This window comes from Erinaceus europaeus, chromosome 3 (genome assembly GCF_950295315.1).
Source record: "Erinaceus europaeus chromosome 3, mEriEur2.1, whole genome shotgun sequence".
Classification (NCBI taxonomy): domain Eukaryota; kingdom Metazoa; phylum Chordata; class Mammalia; order Eulipotyphla; family Erinaceidae; genus Erinaceus; species Erinaceus europaeus.
This window is the reverse complement of record NC_080164.1, coordinates 179,810,034-179,837,605: the sequence shown is the minus strand read 5'-3', so window position 1 is coordinate 179,837,605 and position 27,572 is coordinate 179,810,034. Positions and strand designations below refer to the sequence as shown.

At 41.5% G+C, this 27,572-nt stretch overlaps 1 protein-coding gene across 7 annotated transcripts in view; it reads right to left on the bottom strand.

Annotated features, from left to right (window-relative positions):
- Positions 1 to 27,572, bottom strand: part of RAB28 (RAB28, member RAS oncogene family) — a 141,800-nt gene that overhangs the window by 55,160 nt on the left and 59,068 nt on the right. For 4 of the 7 annotated variants that reach the window (XM_060188331.1, XM_060188330.1, XM_060188327.1 and 1 more), the window contains 2 exons: positions 17,413 to 17,516; positions 13,525 to 13,602 (listed from right to left, as the gene is read on the bottom strand). In XM_060188331.1, the coding sequence (XP_060044314.1) occupies positions 13,525 to 13,602; positions 17,413 to 17,516 (182 nt within the window). Of the gene's footprint in view, positions 1 to 5,775; positions 6,720 to 7,933; positions 8,031 to 11,345; positions 11,508 to 13,524; positions 13,603 to 17,412; positions 17,517 to 27,572 lie in introns of those variants that run through there. The other 3 variants (XM_007528106.3, XM_007528105.3, XM_060188328.1) reach the window with 3 other exon arrangements.

The following is a 27,572-nucleotide window of genomic DNA, read 5'->3' as shown; positions in this document are numbered from 1 at the left end:
GTTTGTATAGGTTGCATCCTTATGGCATCAATCTGTTGCCGCAAAAAGGCCATGAGCTTGTTAAGAATTATAGGACCATGGTCTGGGAGGTGTTACAGTGGATAAGGAGTCAGACTCTCAAGCGTGAGGTCCCAAGTTCAATCCCTGGCAGCACATGTACCAGAAAGATATCTGATTCTTTCTCTTTCCTCCTCTCTTTCTCATTAATAAATAAATTAAAATGTTGAAAAAGAAAAGAATTATAGGACCTATTGTGAGCAGAAGAAGTAAAACAAGCTAGTGTCCCACAACTAAGTGTAGACAGGTAAGGAAGGGGGAATGTATCCATTGGTATGAAGAGGTGGGATCATATCTTAAGTCTAAGGGAAGCAGTCAGTGGATGTGATGTCCAGGGGAACAGCCATTTGTCTTTGGGGGTAGTAAAGGATGTCCGTGGCATGGGTGATGTTATGAAGGGAAACATCTATAAATTGTTGGCTGACGAAGGCAGGCCTATGGTGGCAAGACAAGATACACCAGTTAAGTGTACAAGAATATGTGAATGTTGTTAATTCACATAGGTTGAATATGGAGGAACTTCTTACAGTTTATTCTTCATATGAAGGCTTGATAGCTGTAATCACTTACTTGTGAAAAAAAAATAAAACTTGTAACAAGTTAGAGGTTTACTATAATTGACTTTGGACTATAAACAGACTCAGGTTACTTAGAGAGTTAATGCATGTTAGTGACAATGGTTTTAACATTTAGAGTAATCTGAGCAGATGGGTCATACAAAAATTTTTCATCATTCAACACACTCACTCACAAAACACAACTGGCCAGTCATAACATAAGACATTCAGGGGAGGGGTAGGAGAGAGGGCTCTGTGAGCCAACTTTTGTAGGTTCTGCTATGTCATATTATGGATCCTGGGATGTATCCTGCGGCTAGTCCTCTTGTATTTCTTGTTCTTCAGGGATAACAGTGCCATCATGAGGGTATTGTCGGACATGGCGGGCAGGAACCCAGACAGGTTTAGAGTAATTATGTGGGAAAATGCATGCAAAACCTCTTCCCATGGTCAATAGAGGGTCAGACCCTTTCCAAATTTTATCAAGTGGGTCTTTATATTTGACCTTAATAGATGGGAGAGAAGATGGTGTTTACCAGTGAAGAATAATAGGAGTTAAGTCCAAGTTATTGTAAATATTAAAGAGATTTAACGTAGTTAAGGCTTTTGCTAGCTGGATATTGGGGGGGTACATTCCTCCTTTATCTTTATTTAATTGAGCCTTAATGGTTTGATGGGCCCTCTTGACAATGCCTTGTCCCTGTGGATTATAGGGAATGCCTGTGGTATGAGTAATGTTCCAGAGGGAACAAAAATCTTTAAATTGTTTGCTGGTAAACACAGGTCCATTGTCAGGGGGGGAATCAAACAAGGTGCATGTCCTGGAGGGCTTGGTTAACCCTCTCCAGTGCTGAGGAGGCCTCGGGAGTTAATTTAAGTTTTGAGGAGGGCTGTTTGTTTCCTTTCAACAGGTCAAACAGTGGTTGGAGGCAACTTGTAGGCAGATAGAGATACTGCCTAAGCCAATTTAAATTTCCTAGAAAACTTTGTAAAGAAGCAAGAGTAAGGTTAGAAGGAAAGGTGACATTAGGTTTTAAGGGATGAATTTGCGTTAAAGAAATCTCTGAACCTAAAAAAGATATTGGAGGAATTAGCTGTATCTTCTCAGGAGCCACAGTAAGGCCGCTTTTCTTTAATGCAGGAATGAGAAAATCACATAAGGCATAGAGATCTGCATCTGATTTTCCCCATATTAATACGTCATCCATGTAATGAAAAACATTAAGGCCCTTATGGATATATGGAAAAAGGGAAGATTTAACAGCCTCTTGACAAATTGTAGGACTATTGGCCATGCCCTGGGGCAGCACCACCCATTCAAATCTGTCAGTAGGGCTGGTGTTATTAATAGAAGGAACAGAGAAGGCAAAACGTTTACAATCTTGCGGATGCAAGGGAATAGAGAAAAAACAATCTTGTATATCAATAGCTATGATTGGAGTTCCCGTGGGAATTGCAGAAGCAAGAGGCAAACCCCTTTGGGGGGAGCCCCAGACCTGCATGGTTTTATTAACTGCACGGAGATCTTGGAGGAGGCACCGTTTTCCTGAGCGATTTTTAATCACAAAGACAGGAGTATTCCATGGGCTTCGAGAATGACAAATGTGTCCCAAGGACAACTGCTCTGGACGAGCTCTTTTAAAATTTCTAGTTTATCCCTAGGTAAAGGCCACTGTTACACCCAGACAGGCTCATTAGAAAGCCAGCTTAAGCGGGGTGTTTGGCTATGAACAGTGGCATTTAGTATTGGGGGTGCTGATTAGACCTGGTCTTGCGGGAGTGGGTGTTACGCTCTGCAGAGGCATCTGTGGATATCCTAACATCAAGACATTCTAGAAGATCCCTGCCCAATAGGTTGGTGCTAATATCAGCTACCAATGGGTAGAAGTGTCCAGTAGAACCTTCTGGGTCCTCCCACATGAGCGAATCTCGTGTGAGAAAGGATTGGGTCACCCCTCCAACGCCATGTATACGAGGTCCCGGGAGGAGTTCCCAATTTTGGGGAACCTCTGCTTGCCTTAAAATCGTCTTTTCTGCCCCCATGTCAATCAAAAATTTAAAAGGAACATTGTCAATCTTTACTGTCATAGTAGGCGTTCTAAAACAGGGGTGGTCCACAAAATCTCAGGCCCTGAATTTGTACCATTCAGGGGCGTGCCATCTTTTTGAAAATTTGACCAACAATCTCTTCCAGTGAAACCCTTTACATCTTGGACAGATGGTACTTGGCTTCTGGCTCCCTGACTGAAGGCGGGGTTGTCCTGATTGGAGGTGGGGTTGCCCTGACTGGAGGCAGGACTGCCCTGACTGGAGGCGGGATTGCCCTGACTGGAGGCGTGGTAGCTCTAACTGGAGGTGTGGTCACAGCTTATCTGGACATTGGTTACGCCAATGCCCTTGCCGACCGCACTGAAAGCAGGCCCCGTTTTGATTACATGGGGTAACTGCATAATCCTGTGTTGTAGCGGGTGCCCCATAATTGCCTGATGTAAGTTCCTGTGTTGCTAAACTCCAATTATCTGGGTGTAGGTGTTTAAGACTAAGGCATGCCTGACGGAATTGTGGTATCATGCCATCCCAGACAATAGAACGCTGGAGGAAAAAGAGGATTTCAGGATTATAAACCTTTCTCTCTAAGGTTTGCCTCACCCTTGAGATGAAATTTGCTAAGGTTTCATCAGTGTTTTGGTGAAGAGAGTTAATAGGGACTGAGGCCTCTACTGTGGTTGGGGTTAATCTTTCCCATGCTTGTGTTGCGCAGATGCATACCTGTTCAAAATAACCGGTTGGAAACTTGGCTTCTGCCTGCCGAGTTCCAGATTCAAACTCTCCTGCTCCAAACAATGTATCAAAATTCCATGCTGTTTGTTACTATTTTCCTGAGATTGTCTAGAGCATTCATCACGGAAGTAAGCTGTCCACTGTAGGTAGAGGGGGTCTGGGAGTGCAGCACAAACCAGTTCTTTCCAGTCCTGGGGGGTGTTAAGGCGCTGGTAAAAACTTCTTAAAATGGACTTGGTCCATGGAGCATGAATTCCGTCCTCCTTCATGGCTTGTCTAAGTTTCCTGAGCTCTTTAGAGGAGTATGGATGCCACACCTGAGGATTTTGTCTAGTTGGGGCCACATTTACCGGGAAGGTGTGGATTTGGTTCGATGACACTGGGGAGAGATCTACGGAAGTGGAAGGTGCCGTGGAAACTGCTGTAGTGGCAGGGGAAACTGAACAGTTATCTACAGAGATGGAGCTCTTGGGGTGGACTGCAAATGGTTTAAGGTCCCTAAATGCTGAAAAAATATCCTTTAACTCTCGTATCTCAGCCACAAGGTCTCTTAATGATGAGGTGTCAGCAGGGGGAGGAGTTGAAGGATAGGAAGCCACAGGGTCTCTTAATGATGAGGTATTAGCAGGGGGAGGAGTCAAAGAAGTGGAAGCCGCAGCAAGAGAAACCGAACCAGTGTCTGTGGGGGCAGTGGGAGGAGTCAGAGAAGCAGCCGAACATGAATCTGTGGGGACAGCTGGGGGAGGGGTCAAAGGAGCGGCCAAACACGTCTCTGCGGGGGCAGTGGGGGGAGGGGTCAAGGAAGCAGAAGCTGCTACAGAAGAAAGCAGACACGTGTCTCCAGGGGCAGTGGGGGGAGGGGTCGTGGAAGCAGAAGCTGCCACAGGAGAAACCAAACACGTGTCTCCGGAGGCAGCGGTTTTGGAGCTGACTGCAGATTGCTTAGGGTGTTTAAGTCTTAAGCAAATATCCTTTAACTCCTGTATCTCAGCCTCAAGGTCACTTAACCTCTTGGCAGGAGGCCTTGTGCATAGGCGGGTGGATGCCACTTACCTGTGTCTGGGCGGCTTTTCTGGACCTCAGGCTGGGCGTGAGTGCGGACACGTCGGGCGCCAGATGTTGTGCGTGGGCCACGGAGAAGAGAGGGGGTCCGGAGCGAAGAGGAAACACAAATCTTTATTTGCACTGGCACCTCAGAGTTGGGTGCTAGAGAGGCAGGTTGGGCCACGTGGAGGTAGTGAAAATGGCTGCCTCACGCAGTAACCTTTCCTGTGTCTGAACACCGGAGTGAAGCGCTGGCAAGAGAGCGAGGTGTGGAAGAAGAAGGGCTTTTATAGGAGTAGCTTTCGCGAGAATGGAAGGGGGGAGGAGTAACCAAAGCACTCCAAATATCGCGGGGGATATAGACAATGCCCTGAGGGCACAACATGGCTGAACAGGCACTCCGAGAATGTCCCAACCAACTCTTGCAGGAACTAGCAGTAGCCTGAGGGGACAACATGGCAGATGTGACTGCATCGGCACAATTTCCCAGCAGTAAGAAAACACATTTTTGGGGCTGGGTGGTGGTGCACCGGGTTTAAGTGCACAAGAACCCGAGTTCAAGCCCCCACTCCCCACCTGCAGCAGGATGCTTCACATGAGGTAAGGAAGATAAGCAGGTATCTCTCTGTTTCTCTCCCCATCTTCCCCATCCATCTCTCTCAATTTCTGTCCTATCTAAGAAAATGGAAACATGGCCACCAGGAGCAGTGGATCTGTGGTGCTGGTGATGACCCCAGAGGCAATAAACAAACCTAACACATTTGCTAGAATCCCTTGCAGCTCTACCATTAAGTGTCCAAGAGTCTGTGACACTTGTGGCAAGTTTTCTAAGAGGGAGAGGCCTCCCGCTGGGGCGGAAGTGAGGACAGACCCTGGGGCTGGGGTGGCACAAGGTACTAAACCACAAGGACCATGCCAGGAAGGGGCACTGTCCACCTGAGAAGAACTCCTCAGTGGCGAACCTTCAGCAGCGAAGCATTGGATGGGCTTAATGGAGGAAGAACGTGCCCATCAGGACAGAGACACACTGCAGGGCCCAAGCCTACAGCTGGTGGCAGCAGGGAGATGTTTAGGAAGGAGGGCGATGTTCCACAAAGAGGCAGCCGTGCAGACAGGAAGGCACAGCACCCCAGGGAGGGGGCAGGGGGTCATGAGGTGGGACACAGCTAATGTGCGGCCCCTGGGATGCCAGGTGGTGGAGTCTGGATTCAAATTATCCCACAAAGTGACCGGGCAGCTGTGAAGTTGGTGATGATCACTGATTTTATGCTGAGATGCACTGTTTTTTTCCGTAATGGAGAGGAAGGTGATCAGAAGAAAATTCCTCCCAGAGAAGTTAATTTAAATAGATTTATTTAGGGGGAGAGGGGGAGCCTCTGAATATCAGGTACAATCTGACGCACAATGATCTGGGAGAGGTCTTCCGCAGCTTGTAGGAGGCTGTCACCATGTAGCACGGGCTGGGTATTTATTTCTTCCTCAAGGCTCATGAAGCCATCTAACCTGAGTTTACACAATCCGCACTGAGCATGATACAGTCATAAAAATACAATATCAAATACAAGTCTGAGAGCTACAGCGACAATATAAATCAATTGGGTCCTTTAAAAAAAGGGGGGTAAATATTTGTTACAGCTTTATTTCAAGCGTTTTCCCTTACGCAAAGCTTTACAGAGTCCTAGTCACAGTAAGTAGCAAAAGTATGCCTTTTTAAGTATCTGTAGATAAAATATATAACTTATTTAAATGTTGTCACTCTGAAGTGTGTGTGTATATGTGTGTGTGTGTGTGTGTGTGTATTCTGCTATGTCTGAGTTCAGATAAAAATAAAATTGAGCTGGTGGCAAAATCCTGGGTGGTGACTGAGACTTGGCTAGTTTTCAAAAAAATGTACATCAAGAAGAAAAAAAAAGAGGTGAAAACTTAAAGAGCAGCCATTATTCGTTTTCAGTGAAGCAGTCCACTTCCGGAAGATGGGCTTTGCATTCTGCTCTCCAGGTGAGTGGTGCCGGGGGGTGGACCGCCCCCAGTCCAAGGCGCCATGGGCTGCGGTGGGCGGAGGGAGGCGAGCGAGCACTGGGCCGCAGACTCTGCCTCTGATGCGACCAGCCCCTCCGGGCCCCTGCGTCCGCCCGCAGCGCAGAGGTGGAGGGCAGGCGGATATCCACACACAAGGAAGCCTGCAGCTCACTGGACAGCGCACATGGAGCTTCTGGGAGGGTTAGCGCTCCTTGACATGGGCTCCTGGTTGTAGTTTACGATATCTGCCTTCACCACTCGCTACCATCAAAGAAAACGAGAGTTACTACCAGGATAGCGGCACAGTGAGAAACAGCTCACTGGAGTGTATTTTTATATTCTAACAGACATCAAAAACTATGCAGCAGCTGACATTAAATGAATCCACCTGAACAGACTGATGTAGAATGGGGGGGGGGGAGGCAGAGTGGGGGTGCTTTTTAAGGATGACTGAGTCCTTACTGACTCCTCACTGCGTTTTCCCTGGTTTTATGACATTAACTTGAAGTTCTCACATCTAATAGGGAGATGACAAGTCAACTTGAAAAATTAAACCCTGGTTATAATGTTACATGAGCCGTTCACACATTTTGGTCCACAGACAATACCTCATTTCAAAAATCTTAAAGTGTCACTAGCATACAGCTTAACTGTAAGCCATTAAGTCTAGTCATAACTTCTTTTTTGGAATGTGTATAGAAATTTGTGAAGGAGAGATATAAAAGTTAAAGAGGAGCCGTTTAAAAGGTGAAAAGCTTTTAGCAACTTAATTTTTAAAACTTTCTCAATTTCTAAAATGTTTCCCCTGAAACCCCAACTTCTGAACAGTCTAGTACTGGGTTATAAGTGGTAACTGTAGTAAGATAGGGAATGAGAAATTTAGAAAACTATCCCACATTTGTGCTTTTAAAGTAATCTAAACCAAAACACGCTTTTACCTCTCCCTTCTCTCCTTCCAACCCACCTTCAAGAACTATCTTAAATGATGAATTTAGCAACATGCCCTAATAATTCATCACTAAGTAATAATTTAAAACAAATCCTTTACTGTGTTCCAACTCTTTTACTAAGTCTGCACACACAGGCAGACAAAGAAAGGCAATTCAAGGCAAATTTTAAAAATACTCTTTCAATTACCAGGCTATTTAAGGAAAAGTTCGGGTGAATAATGAAATAACTGCCTCAGTTCTCCACTTGAGTGCACATGTAATAAACACGGCCGTAAAGACAAATACGTGTGAAAGTAACTGAAGTGTTATTGCAGTTTGTTCCTGATTTCTTGTTTAAATTCCTAAGTCTCCTAGCAGAGGGTCAGTGTTGCCAAGTTCTGTAACATGAGTCGAGCTGTATTAATTCCCAATAATATACAATGATCATTTGAATTTCTCTTTTCATAAGAAATAAAACGATAGCATTCACTGGTTTCCCCCACCCCTACCCCCACCCCCCAAATGCAGCCATGTAGCCCTGAATACCTGCACTCTACTGTACTGAACAGATTCTACTCTTGTTGAATGGGGAATGTTGATTATCTTCTTCCGGGTACTTCACTATTTCTGCCCTGACAATATGCTGTCAATTCCACACAAACAAGATGAAGAAGAAGGGGCAAAAAGAAGGAAAGAAAAAAACAGAGAATGTTCAATGACTGAAAATAGAAAGGAACAGCAAAATAAAAAAAAGAAAAAGAAAAGTAACACACAAATTTAAACATACCACAGAAGAAACAGCAGAATATAGCATACAAAAAGGGAAGAAATGAACATACAACATAAGAAACATTCTTCTTTACAATTCAATTGTCTTCTCAAACTTCCAAGTTATAAGCTCATTTTTCATATCATAACTACACATAATAAATAGAATATCCAATATTTCATAGGACAATTAAAAAAAAAAAAAACCACAAAAACTACGTCCATGCTGAAAAGCAGCCGTAGTAAAAGTATCAATTCCGTATCTTCCAGCAAACATCACTGATGGTCTCCTGTGTGTCAGATTTTCATGCTGGGAGGGTGTTGGTGAAGTACACAGGGTCCCTTCACAAGATGTTGTGGGCCTACTGATGAGCACTTCCACGAAGCTAACTGTCATACAAGATAAGTGTTTTAAGAGTGGGTTTCTACTAAGGTTCAGGAATGCAGAAGAGAGTCATTTCTTTTGAAGGTGGAAAGAGGATCCATAAATCACAAAAAACGCATGTGCCATTTACACTTCCTACAATGAACAGTATTTATTGCATGTCAACCATTCCCTTGAAATGTTCACTCCCCATCCCTCCAACCCTCCAACCCTGCACTCCTCTATGCTTTTAAATGTGTGTGTGTGTGGGGGGGGGGGGGACGACAACCACACTAGTTCAATGGCAGTTTTCTGTCATAAAAAAAAAAAATCATGTCACACAATATTTAAATACAACAGTAATTGCTCTTAAATATTCAAGAATTTTGCTAAATAATAATCAAAGCTACCTTGGGAGGTTTTTGATTGCTAGAACACTTCAAGATGAAAATAACACACAGAGAACCAAAATACAGCAGAGGAAAACAAGCTTCCCCAAAGTGTCTCAGACTTGAAACTATCCTCATTTTTTTAAGTGCTTTCAAATATCGTTTTTCAGAAAATTCTCCCATCAAAATAGCATCTATTAAGTAGTTCAAACCTACAGAAAAACCTGCCGAGCTGTGTTTGTGACAGCAGCTATAAAGAACAGATAAACAACAGCAAATTAGCTTGGAAGAACTCTGCCCCAGTTGTGAAGCAAGCAGTATTAACTTCCGGACAAGACTTGTGATTTACTAGGCACTCTGCCTGACACTATCAACAGAAGAGTTACCACTACCACAAAAGGTCCAAGGGGGCTGGGGGCTCAGAAGTGGGAGTGAAAAGTGGCCCAGCATTATCTGACTTCCCCAAGCCTGACTGTTTCATGGGTTATAATAAAGAGAAGGAAGGTCTGTAATCAGTAAGCAACTCATTAATCCTCAACATGTTGGTGTATAAACACAACTACGTTACTGACCTGTGGTCAAGACATCTGGTCAGAGTACTGACTAGTGTGAGTGACTCAGATTCTCACCATTAATTTCCATCAAGTTAATGAAGGTCTAACTAGGCAACATCGTTCTTGCGGATCTAGGCCATTTGACATAAAAAGCTCTGTGCAAAGTTTCTCAACCTGGGTTCTGCAGATTCAAAATTTTGATTTCTTTGAGAAAAAAAAATAATAATCTGTGCCATCAACTTCACAGTAGATGATTTTACAATAGCTGTCTCCTTGAAAAGTTATTCACTGAGGAAAGGTTACCTAATGGGGTCATAAAGTACATACAATTATTCTCTGCCATGAGGCAATGTAGTGAAAATAAGAAGTGACTCTCTCACAAATGAGGGGAAAAAGCTGTTTTGTTGAACATCAGCTTAATCCTTGTTTTGTCAAATATAGTTTGTAAGTGGATTCAGGGAGTACAAGAGGTAGCTTTCTAAAAGGTAATCAGGAAAGGAACCTAGGAATTATGGTAGATCTAAACTAGGAATGTTAAGTCAACTCTTAGGAAGATGCCAAAGATAGATTGGCCAAATTTTACAAAGTTTCTTGCCCAGACTATGCTAACATATATTTACATTACACAGGTCACGGTCTGCCATGCTCAGAATACAGCAATAAACACACCTCAAGGGTTAATATCCTCATCAATATCACTCAGTGGCAACCAGTACTCTAGAGACTTTGGAGATGCCATCCAGATAAATAACACTTGACCTCTTGTTTTTGAGATCTACAAGAATCTAGCACAGAAAATTGATGTGAAAACAATCAAGGTATATTATGAACACTAAGCATTCAAATTGTGACATGACTATCAACTATTAGTGCATGTATATATTTTTAATTATGCTTTACATATAACAGGAGCACAAAGAAAGATTTCTCTGTATAATATAGAAACATTCATATCTCTGAGAAAGTTACTTTGCCTCTCTAGTCTTCAAAACTCCAGGTAAATCTCTGAGGTCTAATTTTGGTTTTCAAACTATATGAGGGGAAAAAAATGGGACATGACATGGAATTCCATTGAGCATGTTCAATACCTGAGAATTAGAATGGCTATGGACAAAGTAGGTAAGGGAAGGCCAGTAAGACAAGAGAGATTTAGGATAAGAAAGAAATCCCACTGCAATGTCATCGACACCCTGAGGAAAATGACAAAAAGTTTAGAAGCATGTTGTTGAATCTCCCAATGTTTGCGTTTTTCCTGACTTTCTTTTAGTCATTGGTTACTGGTTCATTTCTACTGTGGCCTGAGAAGATGCTTGAAATGATTTCACTGCTCCTGAATGTACTGAACTGTCTGTGTGGCTCAGCATATGATCTCTCCTTAAGAACACTCCATGGGATCCATGATTGCTCAACAAATTGTTTGGCTTTGTATGTTAACTCTCTTTTCAGTCACCAGGTTCCAGATGCCACCAGGATGCTAGCCAGGCTTCCCTGGATTGAGGACCCCACCAATGTGTCCTGGAGCTCAGCTTCCCCAGAGACACACCTTACTATGGAAAGAGAGAGGCAGACTGGGAGTATGGACCGACCAGTCAACGCCCATGTTCAGCGGGGAAGCAATTACAGAAGCCAGACCTTCTACCTTCTGCAACCCTCAACGACCCTGGGTCCATGCTCCCAGAGGGCTAGAGAATGGGAAAGCTATCATGGGAGGGGGTGGGTTATGGAGATTGGGTGGTGGGAATTGTGTGGAGTTGTACCCCTCCTACCTTATGTTTTTGTTCATTAATCCTTTCTTAAATAAAAAATTAAATAAAAAAAAAAAAAAAGAACACTCCAGGTGGGCATGAGAAGAAAGGATATTCTACTTTTTTTTGGGGGGTGAACAATTCTGTAGGTGTTTAGGGGCCCCGTCTACCTAGCTCCTCATTTAGGGCTCTTGTTTCTTTAGTAGTTTTCTGTCTGGTTGTTCTATTTGGGAGAGTGTCCTCTGCTTCATCTTCAGGCTTACTTATTTGGTCTTCATCCTCTGTCAACATGCTTCTAAACTTTTGGGTGAAGTAGGAAACCAGAGAGAAGATTAAACATTTTCTGGAAATAAAAGAAATGACACAAGCTCCCTAAATATATAAAATAACAGCAATGGAAACACATACACACACACACACACCAAAGGTAGTGCTAGAGGGAAATTCATAACAATATGGGACCACACCAGGAAACAAAAAACTGTACAAATAAATAATCTTACTCCACATTTGAAGGATCTAGGGGGGAAAAAAACGAGGAGAGGATAGTAAAAATAAGAGAAGAGGCAATAGTGAAAACCATACAACAAAGTCAATGAAATTAAGACCAAAAAAAAAACCTGATACTTAATCAGACTCACAAGAAGAAAAGGGAGGGGTTAGGGGGAACCCTCATTAAGAGAACTATAAATGATGGGGGGGGGGGATCACAATGAATACTGAAGAAATTCAAAGGATTGTGAGTGATTCCTACAAACACATATGCCAATAAGCTAGGGAATCTAGAAGAGATGGATAAATTTTTAGAATCTAACAACTTTCCAAGACTGAATCAGGAAGAACTAAAAAACATGAATAGGCCAAATATAATCAAAGACATTTAAACAGTGATAATAACACCCCCCCCAAAAAAAAAGTCTAGAATCAGACAACTTGTATCAATGAATTTTGCTAAACTTTCAAGAAAGTCCATTCACCTACACATTTCAAGGCCTTAAAAAAAAAATCAAAGATGTCAGGAATAATGCCTAACATATTGTAGAAAACCAGCATCACCCTGCTACTAAAAGCTGACAGAGACAATACACAAAGGAAAAACTACAAGCCAATAGCTCTGATGAATGAGCACAGATGCTAAGATCCGGAACAAATCTTCACAAGCTGGATTCAACACTAAGTTGAAAAAAAAAAAAAAGGTTATACACCAGGCGTGGCAAGGTAGGTCACTTAGATGCTACTCTTATCTTGTCATGAGCAGAAACCGGGTTCAAGCTCAATCTCCACTGGGCTGAAAGAACCTTCAGCACTCACTGTGTTGTCTTTTCCCTCTGTCTTTCTAACTGAGAAAGTCAGCCTGGAGCAGTGATGACAAAACACCAGACATATTGGACTCCGTGCATACTGACAAACTCAGAAACTCCCAGTAATGGATATCATTATTAAATTAACACTAAAATAAAAAGAAACAGTATCATTAATGTGAGAGGCTTGGGAATGGGAAGAAACAGCACACTCTTTTATAAAATAGAAAAAAAAAAAAGTTTTCCTAAAGCAGGAAACGGTAGATGGCTAGAGAGCCGATCCTCACGATCAGACTAAACCCTGAGAGCCCAGTGCAAGATGGGGTATGAAGACCTCAGCTGCTGCTGGCTACGGTGGCAAATGCTTCTCTTAAGGAGAGGAGGAACTGTACTCGTGTGACCACAGCCGCCTTCTGATCAGCATGCCCCCTCCGCCCCCAATAAAGTGACTTGATAGAAAACTTAAAAATGTAAAAACTTGGGTCAGCAAAATAGCTCCTGAAGTAGGTGCCTGCTATGTCATGCCAAGCTTGCGAGCCAGGTCTTAGCCCAGTATCCACTGCACTGCTGGGTGCTCCAGTCCTGTGGTATCTTTCCTCCCCTCCCCTCCCATCCCTCCTCTCTCTCTCTCTTTTTCCCCTCTATCTCTCTTCCTAGCTAAAAGAAAACTAAATCCAGAGCAACTGAAACCCTGGAGCAAAAAGAAAGAAAGAAAAAAGAAAACCACTAAACTTGGGATTTACATGTAGTATAACAAAGAATATTCTGGAGGCCAGGTGGTGAAGTACTAGGCCCCGGGTACAAGCCCCTGCTCTCCACCTGCAGGGAGGACGTTTGGCAAAAAGTTGACATTTTCCATCTTTTCCACTAAACAACCATTCAAACATGTAATTTATTTCCAAGACTTTTAGGGTCATGCACAGAGAACACACACACACACGTGAAATAACTCAAGGTGAAACTAATATCTTTTTAGAAACAAATTATTTTTTAAATATAAAGTTCAAAATAATTACCTGTGACTGTTCTATTTCTGCTTTGTTTAATTTGATTCCAAGGATTTCAGCAGCAACTTTCTGAAAACACAGGAAGACCTACATAAAGAAATAGGTTTAAATGATTTAAAACAGACATGCTTAGGAAACTTTCAAATAAATGGAATTTTCTAAAAAAAAAAAAAAAAAGATGAACAGCAAGAATCATGAAAATATAATGAACCAGATGATTCCAAAATTAGCTTTATTTGCCAAATAAAGCAACATTTTAAGTGTAATAATTTTTATATGATTTCAACCATAATTTGAAAGTATGTACAATTCAATGAATTGGTGTAAAATATACACATTTACTTTAAATTTTATATTTTTAGAGAGTTTGTTACAAAGGCTAGGATTAACTTCCTTTTTTTGTAAACTATTTTATTTATTTATTTTAATGAGAGATACATACAGAGAGAGACAGACAAACACACACACACACACACAAGAGCACTGCTTAGCTCGGGCTTATGGTAGTATTGGGGATTAAACCTGAGAACTCAGAGACTAAAATTACATCTCTAGGACCTCAACACAAGACAACTACAACTACTGCGCCAAAAAAGAAAAATTACTGAATAATAATGTTTTACATGTCCTGAAGAAAATGCAAACAGATTACTCTAAATGCAACTGCCTGGGTTTTTCAGGCCAGTTCTATATTGGTTCTTTTGATCTGGCTTTAGTCTATCTTAACAGGCGTTACTTGCCATCCTGGCTCCATCGATTTCAAAATAGTTTCTGTATGTCTTGGGCAAAACAATTTTAGTACTCTGCGTTGTATTTTATTAGTTCAGAGTAAAGAAGCAGTCTGCTCCACTATAAACCAAAGTCTGCAAATACTTGGTTATAAACAACCTCTCACACATACTTGGATTATACTGAGTCCGCTAATCATCCCAGAGCTCCAGTGCAGACACTGCCCACAATGCATAATTTGTCATTGCCTCATAACTGTCCGATCATAGATCTTTCTGGTAGCAAGATGCATTTCGACCACATGATTTATTGATCTGGTAAGTGCAAGACATACAACTTTCTGAAAAGCATTCCCTGCAGAAAAGCTGTGCCTGGCCCAGCTAATAAATGCATGTACTATCCCATCATCCTCTTCTTGCTATTTGTTTCCTGGTTAGTTACTGCACGTCCACCACAGCCTTACTAGCTTTGCCTTCACGGCGCCAGGACAGAACACACAGCCTCAGACAGGTGAAACATGCCCTCTACCACTGACCCACATCTCAGCCCCACTACTTCAACTTGGACTTCCAATAACAGAGATGCATCTCTGAGAGCCTTATGTGATCTGCGCCTCAAAAAGCATAACATAGGGGCTGGGTGATGGTGCACCTGCTTGAGTTACAATGTTCAAGGACCCGGGTTCAAGCCCCCAGTCCCCACCTGCAGGGGGAAAGCTTGGTGAATGGTGAAGCAGTGCTGCAGGTGTCTCTCTGTCTCTTCCTCTCTATCTCCCCTTCTCCTCTCGATTTCTGTCTCTATCCAATAAATTAAAATTTAAAAAAATTTAAGCACTGATTTTTAATTCACTGATGACTACTATTTAAAAACAACAGGAAGGGGCCTGGGCAGTAGCACAGCAGATTAAGCACACATGGCACAAAGTGCAAGGACTGGCGTAAGGACCTGCTTCAAGCCCCCAGCTCCTCACCTGCAGTGGGGCTGCTTCACAAGTGGTGAAGCAGGTCAGCAGATGTCTATCTTTCTGTTCCCCTCTCTATTCTCTCCTCCTCTCTCAATTTCTCTCTGTCCTATCCAATAACAGTGACAGCACTAACAACGATAAACAACAAGGGCAACAAAAGGAAAAAAAAATGGCCTCCCAGAGCAGTGGATTTGTAGTGCAGGCAACAAACTCCAGCAATAACAATGGAGGGAAAAAGCAAAAAACAAACAAACAAACAAACAAACAAAACCCAGGAATGATACATAGCAAACAACAGGAAAGCTAGTGTGATGGGAATGGAGAGAAGTTGGGAGTTATGAGAGGTGAGCAAAGGGCAGAAGACACATAAAAGCTGATGGGCGGCCAGAACAACTGTGCTCCTTACTCTGAGTAAAAAGGAAGCCAAGAGAGTGACATGATGTGGTTAACTCGACGACTACACTGAGTATGCCCCCCAGAGGGCCAGGGATAGAAAAAGGGAGCCAGCAAGGATACTAGTCAACCCAGTCAAAGTCATGTGACTGGCTAAAGCCATTAAGGGATGAAGTCGAGACACAGACAGGAGTCCTAAGGTGTTCATTCTGGTATTTAGTGGTTGGGGAGCTAAGAAGGAATCAGCAGAGACGACTAAGAGGAAAGTAGTTAGCAAGGGAAGAAGAAGACAGGAAAGTAGTGTCCTGGAAACTGAGTCAAGAAACAAATCACAAAGAGTAGAAACTGAGCCATTATTTTATTTTATTTTATTTATTCCATTATTTTTTATTTTATTTATTCATTCATTTATGTTTCAACTACAATAGGATGAGGGATAAGAACTGACTGCCAGATATAGCAAAAGTGAAGTCATTAAGTGACCTTAAAAGTGGCAGTTTGGATGAAATATGGGGACGAACCCAGCAGCCAGACAAATGATGATGCGAGAATGAGAGAGAACTGCTAATAGTCACTGACAGACAGAGAGGCCTGCGAGCAGTGCACAGTAGAGGAGTCGCCCTGGCTGGAACACCCACAGTGCATCCTTAGTGATGGCAACAAAGACAGAAAACTTAGGGGGCCTGGCAGTGGCACACATAGTATGAAGTGCAAGGATCCCAGTTCAAGCCCCAGCTCCCCCCCCTGCAGAGGGGGCGCTTCACAAGCAGTGACATAGGTCTGCAGGTGTCTATCGTCCTCTTTCTTCCTCTCTATCTTCCCCTCCCCTCTCAATTTCTCTCCGTCCTACCCAAAAAATTGAAAATATGGCCACAGGAGCAGTGGATTCATAGTGCAAGCACCAAGCCTCTGCAGCAACACTGGAGGCAAAAAAAAAAAAAAAAGGAAGAAGGAAGGAAGGAAGGAAGGAAGGAAGGAAGGAAGGAAGGAAGGAAGGAAGGAAGGAAAGAAAGAAAACTTGAAAACAGGCACATTTTGTTTCTGTTTTCAAATTCATAAAACCATAGTACATGGGGAGCCGGGCGGTAGTGCAGTGGGTTAAGCGGACATGGCACGAAGCAAAAGGACTGGCATAAGGATCACAGTTAAAGCTCCCGGCTCCCCACCTGCAGTGAAGCAGGTCTGCAGGTGTCTATTTTTCTCTCTCCCTCTCTGTCTTCCCCTCCTCTCTCCATTCTCTCTGTCCTATCCAACAATGACGACATCAATAACAACAACAATAACTACAACAATAATAAAAAAAAAAAGCAAGGGCAACAAAAAGGGAAAGTAAATAAATATTTAAAAAAGGGAAAAAAGGAAGTCAGGCTGTAGCGCAGCGGGTTAAGCGCAGGTGGCGCAAAGCACAAGGACTGGTGTAAGGATCCCGGTTCAAGCCCCGGCTCCCCACCTGCAGGGGAGTCACTTTACAAGTGGTGAAGCAGGTCTGCAGGTGTCTGTCTTTCTCTCCCTCCTCTCTCCATTTCTCTCTGTCCTATCCAACAACAACAACAATAACTACAACAATAAAACAACAAGGGCAACAAAAGGGAATAAATTAAATAAATATATTTTTAAAAAAGGGAAAAAAAACCCATAGTACGTGACATTTTATGTGTAAACAGAATAATATACTATCATCGATCTAGTTTATCCTTTCGACAGGAATTTATTTGTCCCACGGTTAAGTACTAAAAGGATGCCAAGTATGAATATTAGTAAATAAAAATTAAAATTCACCTGGAATATTCAGTATCCGTTATTTTACTTACAGAATCTCCTGTCTTCGCTGAGACAAAGTAGCTGCTAAAACCGTTTTCCTGGCAATACCGCAAGTGCTTTTCAGCTTTTACTGTCCGCATATGCTCCAAATCAACTAGAGAGCCAAGGACAAAGGGAGAGCAAAATTCAGTCTTAGTGTCACCAATACATTTTAGCATGTTTAAATGTGATTTACTTTCCAATATCATACCCCGCCTCGGGGGCTAAATACACTGCACAGTGGAGTTAGCCTCTTCATGCCTTAGTTTCTAAATCTAAAAACTGGAAATGAGAAATCAACCTTACACAGAGAATTTTACCCATGTACAAAGCACATGGTAAGCCTCTGTGAGGATATTTATTATGTTTAGAGACAGTGATCAACCGAAGGCAAGACGCACTTACCTGAGCTGGCTTGAGAGCTTCAGTACTTTGAGCACTGGCAGTTTTACGCAGTGAAATCACTATCCAATTCAAAAGCAACCCCCTGACCTTTGCCACTTAATGCATATGCACTCGTCTTTCTTGACGGAATGGTTCCTGCAAAGACCTCTTCTGAATTCAGTAGGAATACAGCTTTATAACCAATCCAGAAATTTCCATTCTACAGATTTTACATTCTTAAATTATTGTCTAGCAAGGACACGGTCTGGCTACTATCTAAACGTGATGAAACGTGCTGTTAGGGCTGGGGACCAAGGCACTCTTGTACACGGCAGGGCCGCACATGCAAGTGGCTGAGGTGACGTGAAACTCTGCTGCCCTGGTGCCTCTCTCCGTCTCTATCTGAAATCTCGTCTGCGTGAGGCTTTGGCTCAGCAGGGGAAAATAAAAACAGAAAAGAAATGAACAAATGTCAACAGGTACATGGATTTAAAAAAAAAAATTTGTTGTGTTAACACAATGTGTCCAGAAACCAAAAGGAATCTGAGGAGGAGTCTGGCTCTTCAGGTAAAAAGCTCAAATGGCATTCAGCATTTGATTTCCAGCAGACACATCAGAGATGGGAACCCTCCCAAGCACCTTCTCAGGAACTAGTTTATCAAGAGTCTGTATTTTTTATATTCCTGCTTTTACTATGTGTTGGTGTTGCTTTAGGTCCTATGGGGCTGGGGGTGCACCCAGCAGTATTGAAATACTTTTAATCTAAGTCCATGCTTATTGTTTGTATACTTTATGCCGTTGCAGCTTACGAAATGTTTCTTAGGAATGCTCACTCCACTTTTAGACAGACGAGGAAAACCTGTCCTACATGATGATATTCAAATACCTAGAGGACAACAGAGGTCTACATAAAGAAAGAACATTTCTGAAACTGCTTTGACTCATGGATGAAGGATGAGGGACCTTTACCCAGACAGTTTTGGGAGCAGAGAGAATACATATTCTTTAGCAAAAGAGAGAAAAAAAAAACATACATACACACGTGCACGCAAAAGGACCTTAAAGGGAGTCGGGCAGTAGCAGTAGCACAGCAGGTTAAGCGCAGGTGGTGCAAAGTACAAGGACCGGTATAAGGATCCCGGTTCGAGCCCCCGGTTCCCTTCCTGCAGGGGAGTCGCTTGAAGCAGGTGAAGCAGGTCTGCAGGTGTCTATCTTTCCCCCTCTCTGTCTTCCCCTCCTCTCTCCATTTCTCTCTGTCCTATCCAACAACAATGACATCAATAACAACAACAATAATAACTACAACTATAAAACAACAAGGGCAACAAAAGGGAATAAATATTAAAAATAAACAAATTAATTAAAAAGAAACTTAAAGAACCAAGCTACTCAGAGCTGGTGAAATCAGCAGTACCGGGGCAAGAGGATCTTTAACAGGATGCTCAGATGTTGACCTGCAAATATCTACATAGTAGCTTTCATCCATCTGAATTCACTTTCCAGTCTGCACAGACAAACATAAAGCCCAAAAAAGAAGTCTCGGTTGCTGACATAACAGAAAAGTCTCTACTTGCTTCTGTTTGATTCAGAGCATCTTCACCAACTATGCAGTTTCTAAAGTCACTAACTACTCAAAAAAAAATTGTCAATGATGAAATTGTAGTATTTTTACAAGTTTCATGAGTACAATCTTTTTTTGTTTAGCCACCTTTGTGCACGGTCACTGTGTCACAACCTTAAACAGAAGAGTGGGAATATCCTACACTTAAACACATGCAGTTTCCCCCCAGTGGCAGCACAGTCCCACACATTAGAGAGCTTACAGATGATTCAGATAAGAACTGTGTGTGTGGATGTAGAAAACCACAGGTTACCAAGGACAAGCAAGGCACTCAAAAGAATGGTCCATGTACTTTCTTTTAAGAGGTTACACAGCGCAATACCTTAAAATTAATCCTTCAGCGCACGTGGCGCAAAGCACAAAGACCAGCATAAGGATCCAGGTTCAAGCCCCCAGCTCCCCACCTGTGGGGGAGTCACTTCACAGGCGGTGAAACAGGTCTGCAGGTGTCTTTTTCTCCCCCTCTCTGTCTTCCCCTCCTCTCTCCATTTCTCTCTGTCCTATCCAACAACGACAACATCAATAACAACTACAACAACAATGAAAAAGAACAAGGGCAACAAAAAGAGAAAATAAATAAATTTTAAAAAATTAATCCTTCAATAATATATTTTTTATGTGTCAAAGCAAAAGTAACAAATTACTATTAACAAGAATACTATTCTTGTCCTCACATTAATAAGGGATAAGTTAAGTACATGTATAAACACACGTAAAGCAAAGCTAAAACGCACAGAGGCATGTAACAATGACAGTGATCTAATATTGAGAGGGCTGAGCAGGACAGAGTAACAGGAACAAACGATAACTCTTATTATATTGCGTGACTGTGGAAGATTTCCCTCATCTGGAATCTAAAGGATAAAAAAAAAAAAAAAAAACCAAGAGGTTGTCATAGATACTTGTTTTAGTCAGCAGAACAACTAAGGACAACCATCAAGAAGAGGAAAATGACCGACTGCAATTGAGGAAGACAAGCACAATAAACAAGACTGGGGAGGTGCAGGTTGAGAGGACATGTATGTTCACTCAGACACTGCAGTGCAATGCCACCGGAGCAAAACGGCCAGTGAGACTGTGTACTCTGTGCTTTAGACTAATGGCTCTGGCTGCCACCAGGAAAGAAGAGGTGAGAGGGCAAAGCAGAGCTACAGAAGCCACCCCAGGAAACTTCCCAAGCAACCCAAGCTTTCAAAATTCACATGACACTTTGGGGTCTTGTCACAAGTCTAAGGCAAACCCTAACCTCACAGTCTAATGGCTTTATTCAGAGTAATTTAAATCTGTTTGGTTTATTTACAGTTTCAATTAAAAGAAGACAGATATACAGACAAAAATCCTATGAATCAGCATTTCCTCAATAAAGTGGCAATGTAATTGGAAAACATTTTTTTTTTTAAATAAGAATATGGAAAAAAAAAAACAAAAAACTCTGGGCTTGGTTGAGTGAGGAGGGAGGTCAGTTGGACACTTTTAAGGATTAGAAATATTTATTCAACAGCTAGTATTTTGTGGATGGCTATCTTGTGTTTTGTCTGTTTCTTAAAAACAAATATGTCAAATATGCTTTTCATAGGATGTATTTACACAAACTGGTAAGACATATACTTAAAGCACAGCAGAAAAGTGGAAAGGGGAGATGTTTCACAAAGAAACACCAAAAATCACATACAAGAAAACTCAAATTGCACTTAAGCTTGAAAAGTAATACTAGAATTCAGTTTCCTTTTATACTTTGTGACACCTATGCTTTATCAGCCGTGTATTTTAAGAATGTTGGTTTAAGAATCTACAAAGTCTGACTCAAGGTCTGGTAATTTTTTATTTTCTTGTGTTAGCAATTCTTCTAATACAGTATGATTTACTATGCCATCATAGAAAGACAGCATTAGAGTGTGGACATGGCAGGGTAAAATTAAACACATGCTCACAATCAAATTAATGTATTTCATCTGTCTTCAACTAATAACAATCTGTCACGATATCTATCTGAGTAGGGGCATAAACAGTTTATTTTGTGTTTGGAGTAACTTCCTGGAGGTAGTTAATGTGACAAGGAGTTTGTTTGAATTGAGCATAACCAGATCAACACTCTAGATGTTTCCTTGATAACCTAGAAATTACTGTGAAAATCTGTACAAGTGTTATATTTGTATTTTGCTTTTACTCTTTAATTTAGACCTTGACATTTTACAATCTGTTTCTACTATTGTATATATGGACAGAGACACACACAAAAAATTGTACTTTTAATGTTTTCTTTGTGATAGGCACTAAACAACAGTTAATTAGCACACCACATTCTCTTTTTTAAAAAATGTGAACAGTTCTGATTTGAATGAAAAAAATCACACACCTTTCTTTCTCAAGTTGAAAAATGAGTATTTAAGAAAACAGAAATTTTACAAAGCCTCCAGCTACTATAAAGTCAGATAGATGTTATAAAAAGTAAAGTTTCTCAGAATTTTTAAATTTTACGTAAAACTTTTTTCTACTTGATTTGGTCAGTAGCCACGATGATTATGCATGTTGTATATCTAGCTTTTAAGCTACTTATCACATCTGAAACAACATCTTTGAAGACTATTCTATTTTACGTCAGTTATCCTCTAAGTAGATGAAATAAAAACTTGCAATGTGGGTGTGCCTGACGGCCAGGAAGCAAACTGGACCAAAAAGGAGAACTTGTCTTGGTTTATCAGACCAAGTGTGTGCTTTCTGGGTGTCCAAACATACACATAATTTCAAGCATATGAATAAAAGCTGATGAATTATTGAGAGTATTTTACTTGTCTTATCTGAATTATTTTTAAACATCATGTAATTTCACAATCTCTGTGGACAGCTTGCTCTGTAAAAGAAATTACATCTCCAAGTGTTAAGGCAAAGAATGTCTTATTTTACGGTGGAAAGAGACTCTGCTTTGTGACTGATTGTTATCAGCGAATACTTCTCAAGTATAATAAGTAACAGCCAGGTATTATTTTTATGTCTCTTTGTGAAAGATCTCTCTTTTCCATTTTTCTGCTGTGCTTCCAGTGTATATCTTACCAGTCTGTGAACACACTTTCTATAGTTAAGTGTATTTGCCATCTTTATTTTTATAAAGACATAATAGCAACTGGGGCAAACAGCATAATGGTTATGTAAACAGACTCTTATCCCTGAAGTTCCAGACTCCCAGGTTCAATCCCCCGAAATATCATAAGCCAGAGCTGAGCAGTGCTCTGGAAAAAAAAAAATACCACACACACAACAGCACAAAACAGTCACCCACAAAGTATTAGCTATTGAATAAATAAAATATTCCAATTTCTTAATGGCATCTAAGTGACCTTCTCCTTCCTCTCCCAGCCTTTGGGGGGGGGGGAGTGGAGGGGTGGAGGGGTGGGAGGCAAGGGTGGGGGGAGAGAGAGAGAGAGAGAGAGAGTGTGTGTGTGTGTGTGTGTGTGTGTGTGTGTGTGTTTTAAAATTTTTTCCAACTTCAATATCACTTTATTGAGTAAATGCTGATGTACATAATTTTTGTTGTTCCAAGGGTACATTTCACACATTCCCACGTCAGGTATATGTCACCCTCACCCAAACCATCATCCTACTCTACCACAAGCATTTAGGTGCCCATCCTCCCCTTAGTCACTCCACCTCCACCACTGGAGGAGGGCTCCCCACTCTGCTGTAATACACTATGGTCCATTGGAGATTTGCCTTGTATTGGCCTTTGCTTTGTTCCTCAGAGTCCATCTATAAGTAAGATCATCTAAGATTGCCAAGGTTTTCTAAAGAATGGCTGAAAATCAGATGGCAATCTTAGATGATCTTACAATTTCTAGGTCGCTCTCATAAGTACAAGAGGTATACATATTATTAATATATTTCTCTCTCATTTATTTATTTATTTATTTATTTATTGCCTCTAGAGTTATCGCTGGGGCTCGGTGCCTGCACTACCAATCCACTGCTCCTGGAGGCTATTTTTCCCCCTTTTGTTGCCCTTGTTGTTATTATTGTTGTTGTTATTGCTGCTGTTGTTGGGATAGGACAGACAGAAATGGAGGGGAAGACAGAGAGGGGGAGAGAAAGATAGACGCCTGCAGACCTGCTTCACCACTTGTAAAGTGACCCCCCTGCAGGTGGGGAGCCAGGAGCTCGAACCAGGATCCTTATGCCGGTCCTTGTACTTTGTGCCACATGCGCTTAACTCACTGTGCTACCGCCGGGCCCCCATTCCTCTTTCTTTTTTTCAGTAGGGAAAATTGAAAGAAAGAATGGGAGGGAGGGAGGGAGGAAGGAAGGGAAAGAGAGAAAGAGAGAAAAGAAGAAAGAGAGAGAGAGATCATCACTAGTCTAGAATCACATAAATTCATCCATTTTATATGCGAGTACACAGCCCAGAAAGCCACTGAGCTAGGGCCACATGTACACTGGGGATGCACATCAGAAACACATGCTGAGTAGCAGAAACAGTCCAAGGGGTCACCCCACCCCCACCCCCGTGCCTGTGTGCCCATCACTGACCGCAAAGGCCACATTCTTGTGGAGTGTTCGAATGACAGAACCAAGTATTATTTAGTGAAGCATATACACATGGTTACACCAAAAGAAAAAAAAAAAAAAAAAGGACAACAAGAAAAAGACCAGGGCAGAGAGGAGCAATTGCCTCTGAAGGTAAAGAGAGTGCTAAAGGCACTGACCTAGCTCCCAAGTACTGGTGACACTCTCACTAGCGAGTTCCAAACTGGTACAGAGGCTCCAGGCTGACAGGTAATCTTCCCTTAGTGGCCTGGAACCCGGTCAGTCAACAAAGCTATCAGTAAACGAAGAGTTAGCCCTTACCAGAATTTTAATTGCAATGCACTGCTCTGGTAGAGTTCACCAACCATTCTTAGACAGTTTAATTATCATCTTTACACCACTTATAAAATTTTAATATATTTTAAAATTAACACATCTGACCAACTGGTCAGATGATGGCAGAGGACCTAGTGGGGGTTGTACTGTTATGTGGAAAACTGGGAAATGTTATGCATGTTCAAACTATTGTATTGACTGTCGAACATAAAACAGTAATCCCCCAGTAAAGGAAAAAAAAAATTAAAATTAAAAAACTGTTGTATTTACTGCTGAATGTAAAACATTAATTCCCAATAAAGAAATTAAAAAGCAATAATAACTGTTCAGTAGTTCAGTGTTCACCGTACTGTGCTAAAAATACAGGAGCTTCTACTCTCAGGTGTACAATAAAGTACAAATACTTACAGGAAAAAACACTAGTGCAGTGTGTGCCAATGGGCTGTGAGAATGAGACAGAAACTGAGAGAGGTGATGAGAGATGGAATGCCAGGAGATTTCATCAGAAACCTGGTCAGGACTTCAAACACTTGACAAGCAAGTGATCGATTATATATAGACTTGCATGAGGAAGAAAAAAAAAAAGGAAGTGTATCCGTCAATGAGGAAATTAAAAAAAAAAAGCTCTGTAAACAAATGAAATGGGACCACAGTCAAACTGAAAAGTGTCCGCACAGAAAAAGGAACCAACACCAAAACAGCAAGACACTCTGCTGAATGAGAGATCGCTACACATCATACATTAAAAAAGGGTGGCAACAACAACAACAAAACTCACAAACTTCAGCAACAAAAAACAAACACCACCATTAAAAAAATAAAATGGGTGGATAGCGAGTTCTGGTGGTGGGAACTGTGTGGAGTTGTACCCCTCTTATCCTATGGTTTTGTCAGTGTTTCCTTTTTATACATAAAATAAAATTAAAAAACTTGACAGACTCACAAAAACATGGGAAGAGGCCCTATGAACAGAATCTTCACACAAAGAAGATAACCAGATGGCCAACAGACATATGAAAAAAATGCTCAAGTCACTACCAGAGAAATGCAGATAAAGGCAACAACAAGACAGCATTTCACACTTGTGAGGACATCATACATTAGAAGGGACAGAACCAACAAGAGCTGAGGGAGTGTGCAAAAAGGAAGCTTCTACACAGCTAGTGGGAATGTAAACTGCTTGAGCCCCCATGGAAGAGAACCTGGAGATGAGAACACTGAAGATGGACCTATCACACAAGCTAGCAATTCCACTCCTAGCAATTTATCCAAAGAACACAAAAACACTTATCCAAAGGAGTCTATGTGTTATAGCCTGAATTTATAAACAACCCAAAGGAGTCTATGTGTTATAGCCTGAATTTATAAACAACCCAATGTGAGGGGATCGAAGAGGAGAGAAAGTGGCAGCATATACCGTCCACACAAGGGAACACTTTTTCGCTGGAAGAAATGCTGCAGTGCTGTCCTTCCATACATCCTGGATGGAACTTGAAGTCAGAGAAGCCAGGAGAAGGGTGAGTACTGGATGATCTCACTCACAGGCGGAATCAGAAAAGGGACTCCAGAGAGGGCAGGAAGAGGGGAGTAGGAGTGTTGAGGCCCCAGTGATTGGCAGTAGAGGCAGATTTCAGCTGGAGGTTGAAGTAGTGCACAGGCATCTATCACAGGAAAACAAGTAACGGACACGACGACTGTGTTGTCATCCATGATTTCCCCTAACAGAGTAACTTGAATATTTTAACTGTAAACATGGGCTGAGTTAATAGCTCACCAAGTAGGACACTTGTTTGGCCCTACAATGAACCAGGTCCAATCCTGGTTCCTACTAAACTGGGGGTATATGTCAGTGCTGTGGTAGTATTTTTCCTTTCTCTCTTTCTCTCTCTCTCTCCTCTCTGAAAAAGTAAGCCTCACTAGTAGTAAACCCCAGAGACAAAAATGAATAAGTAAAATGTAAAGATCATTTTAAGATAATAAGACCAGAAAAAAAAAAATGGCCATGGATTGTAGTTATTTAGCCCTTGTTCAAAACTACTGCTTGGGAAAAAAGAAAAAAGAAAGCAGCAGCAACAACAAGAACCTTCAATCTTTTTCTACAGATCTTGTGAGAAAAATCTGAATGCTTTGCACCCTAAATTCCAGCTGTGACAAAATTCTGCAAATTTCAGGCTATTTCCTTGTTTCTATGCCTTTATTAATCCTTCCCTTTCTTCTTGGACTGTCCTTTCTTGCCCTTCCCTGGATGGTGTATCCTTGAATCCTCCTTACCAGATGGGGAGAGGGTCTGTTTTGTGCATTACCATCGAAACGTCCTGTAGACATATCTATAGTTTTGAAACTATACTTCTAAAATCATATACTAATGTCAACCAATGTTTAATCAAAAAAAAAAAAAGTTCTGCTTGAGTATTTACTTCTGCTATAAAGACCCCTGTGTACCAAGCACCGCCCTGAAGCATACAGTTTTGTAAACCAATGTTGCCCCACTAAAAATTAAAATGTGAGGGTTCAGGAGGTTGAGTACATCTGGCTGAGTAAATATGTCACCATGGGAAGGGCTAGAGTTCAAACCCCCACTACAGTGAGGATGGTTCTTGAGTGGAAGAGCAGAGCTGCAGGTGTCTTTCCCTCTCCCTCTCTGTCTCCCGTTTCCTTCTCAAATTATCTCTGTCCTATCAAATAAGAAAAAAAAGTGGCAACCAAGAGCAGTGGATTCTCGTGCAGGTACGAAGCCTTCCGTGATAACCCTGGTGGCAATTAAAAAAAAAAAAGTGAAGAAAAATTTAATTTGGGGGAAAAAAAACTTCATTCCTGAATTGAAAATGCAAAAATTAATTAATTTTCACCAGTTCTTGCCATAGAATAATGATCAGTGATCTCTAATGCTTTAGAGAGAAACAGAAATACCCTGAAGAAAGAAGGAGCTTAATTACAAACTGAGAAAACATTAATCTCCAGTGGCAAAGAATTCAGTTCAAAGTCTCAATAAATTATCATGTCAAAATATAACTTTATGGATATAAATGCAGTGGTAGAGGATAAGAGGGGATAAAGGAAACAAAATTATACAGCCATCTTTGGTGTTCAGTTTTAGACCAAAACCGCTTTTTTACTGAAACTAAAATGGACAAATTCAGATGATAACTTTTAATAACACTAGCTTGGTTTTGTTTATTTTAAAAAACTTCACGTTTTATTTTTGTTCAGACTGAACTGACCACTCTGCACTTTTTTGGCTAGTACCAAATTACAGAACATTTTTTTAATGGGATGTAATAGACACTACTGAAGATTAATAAAAACCCCACATTT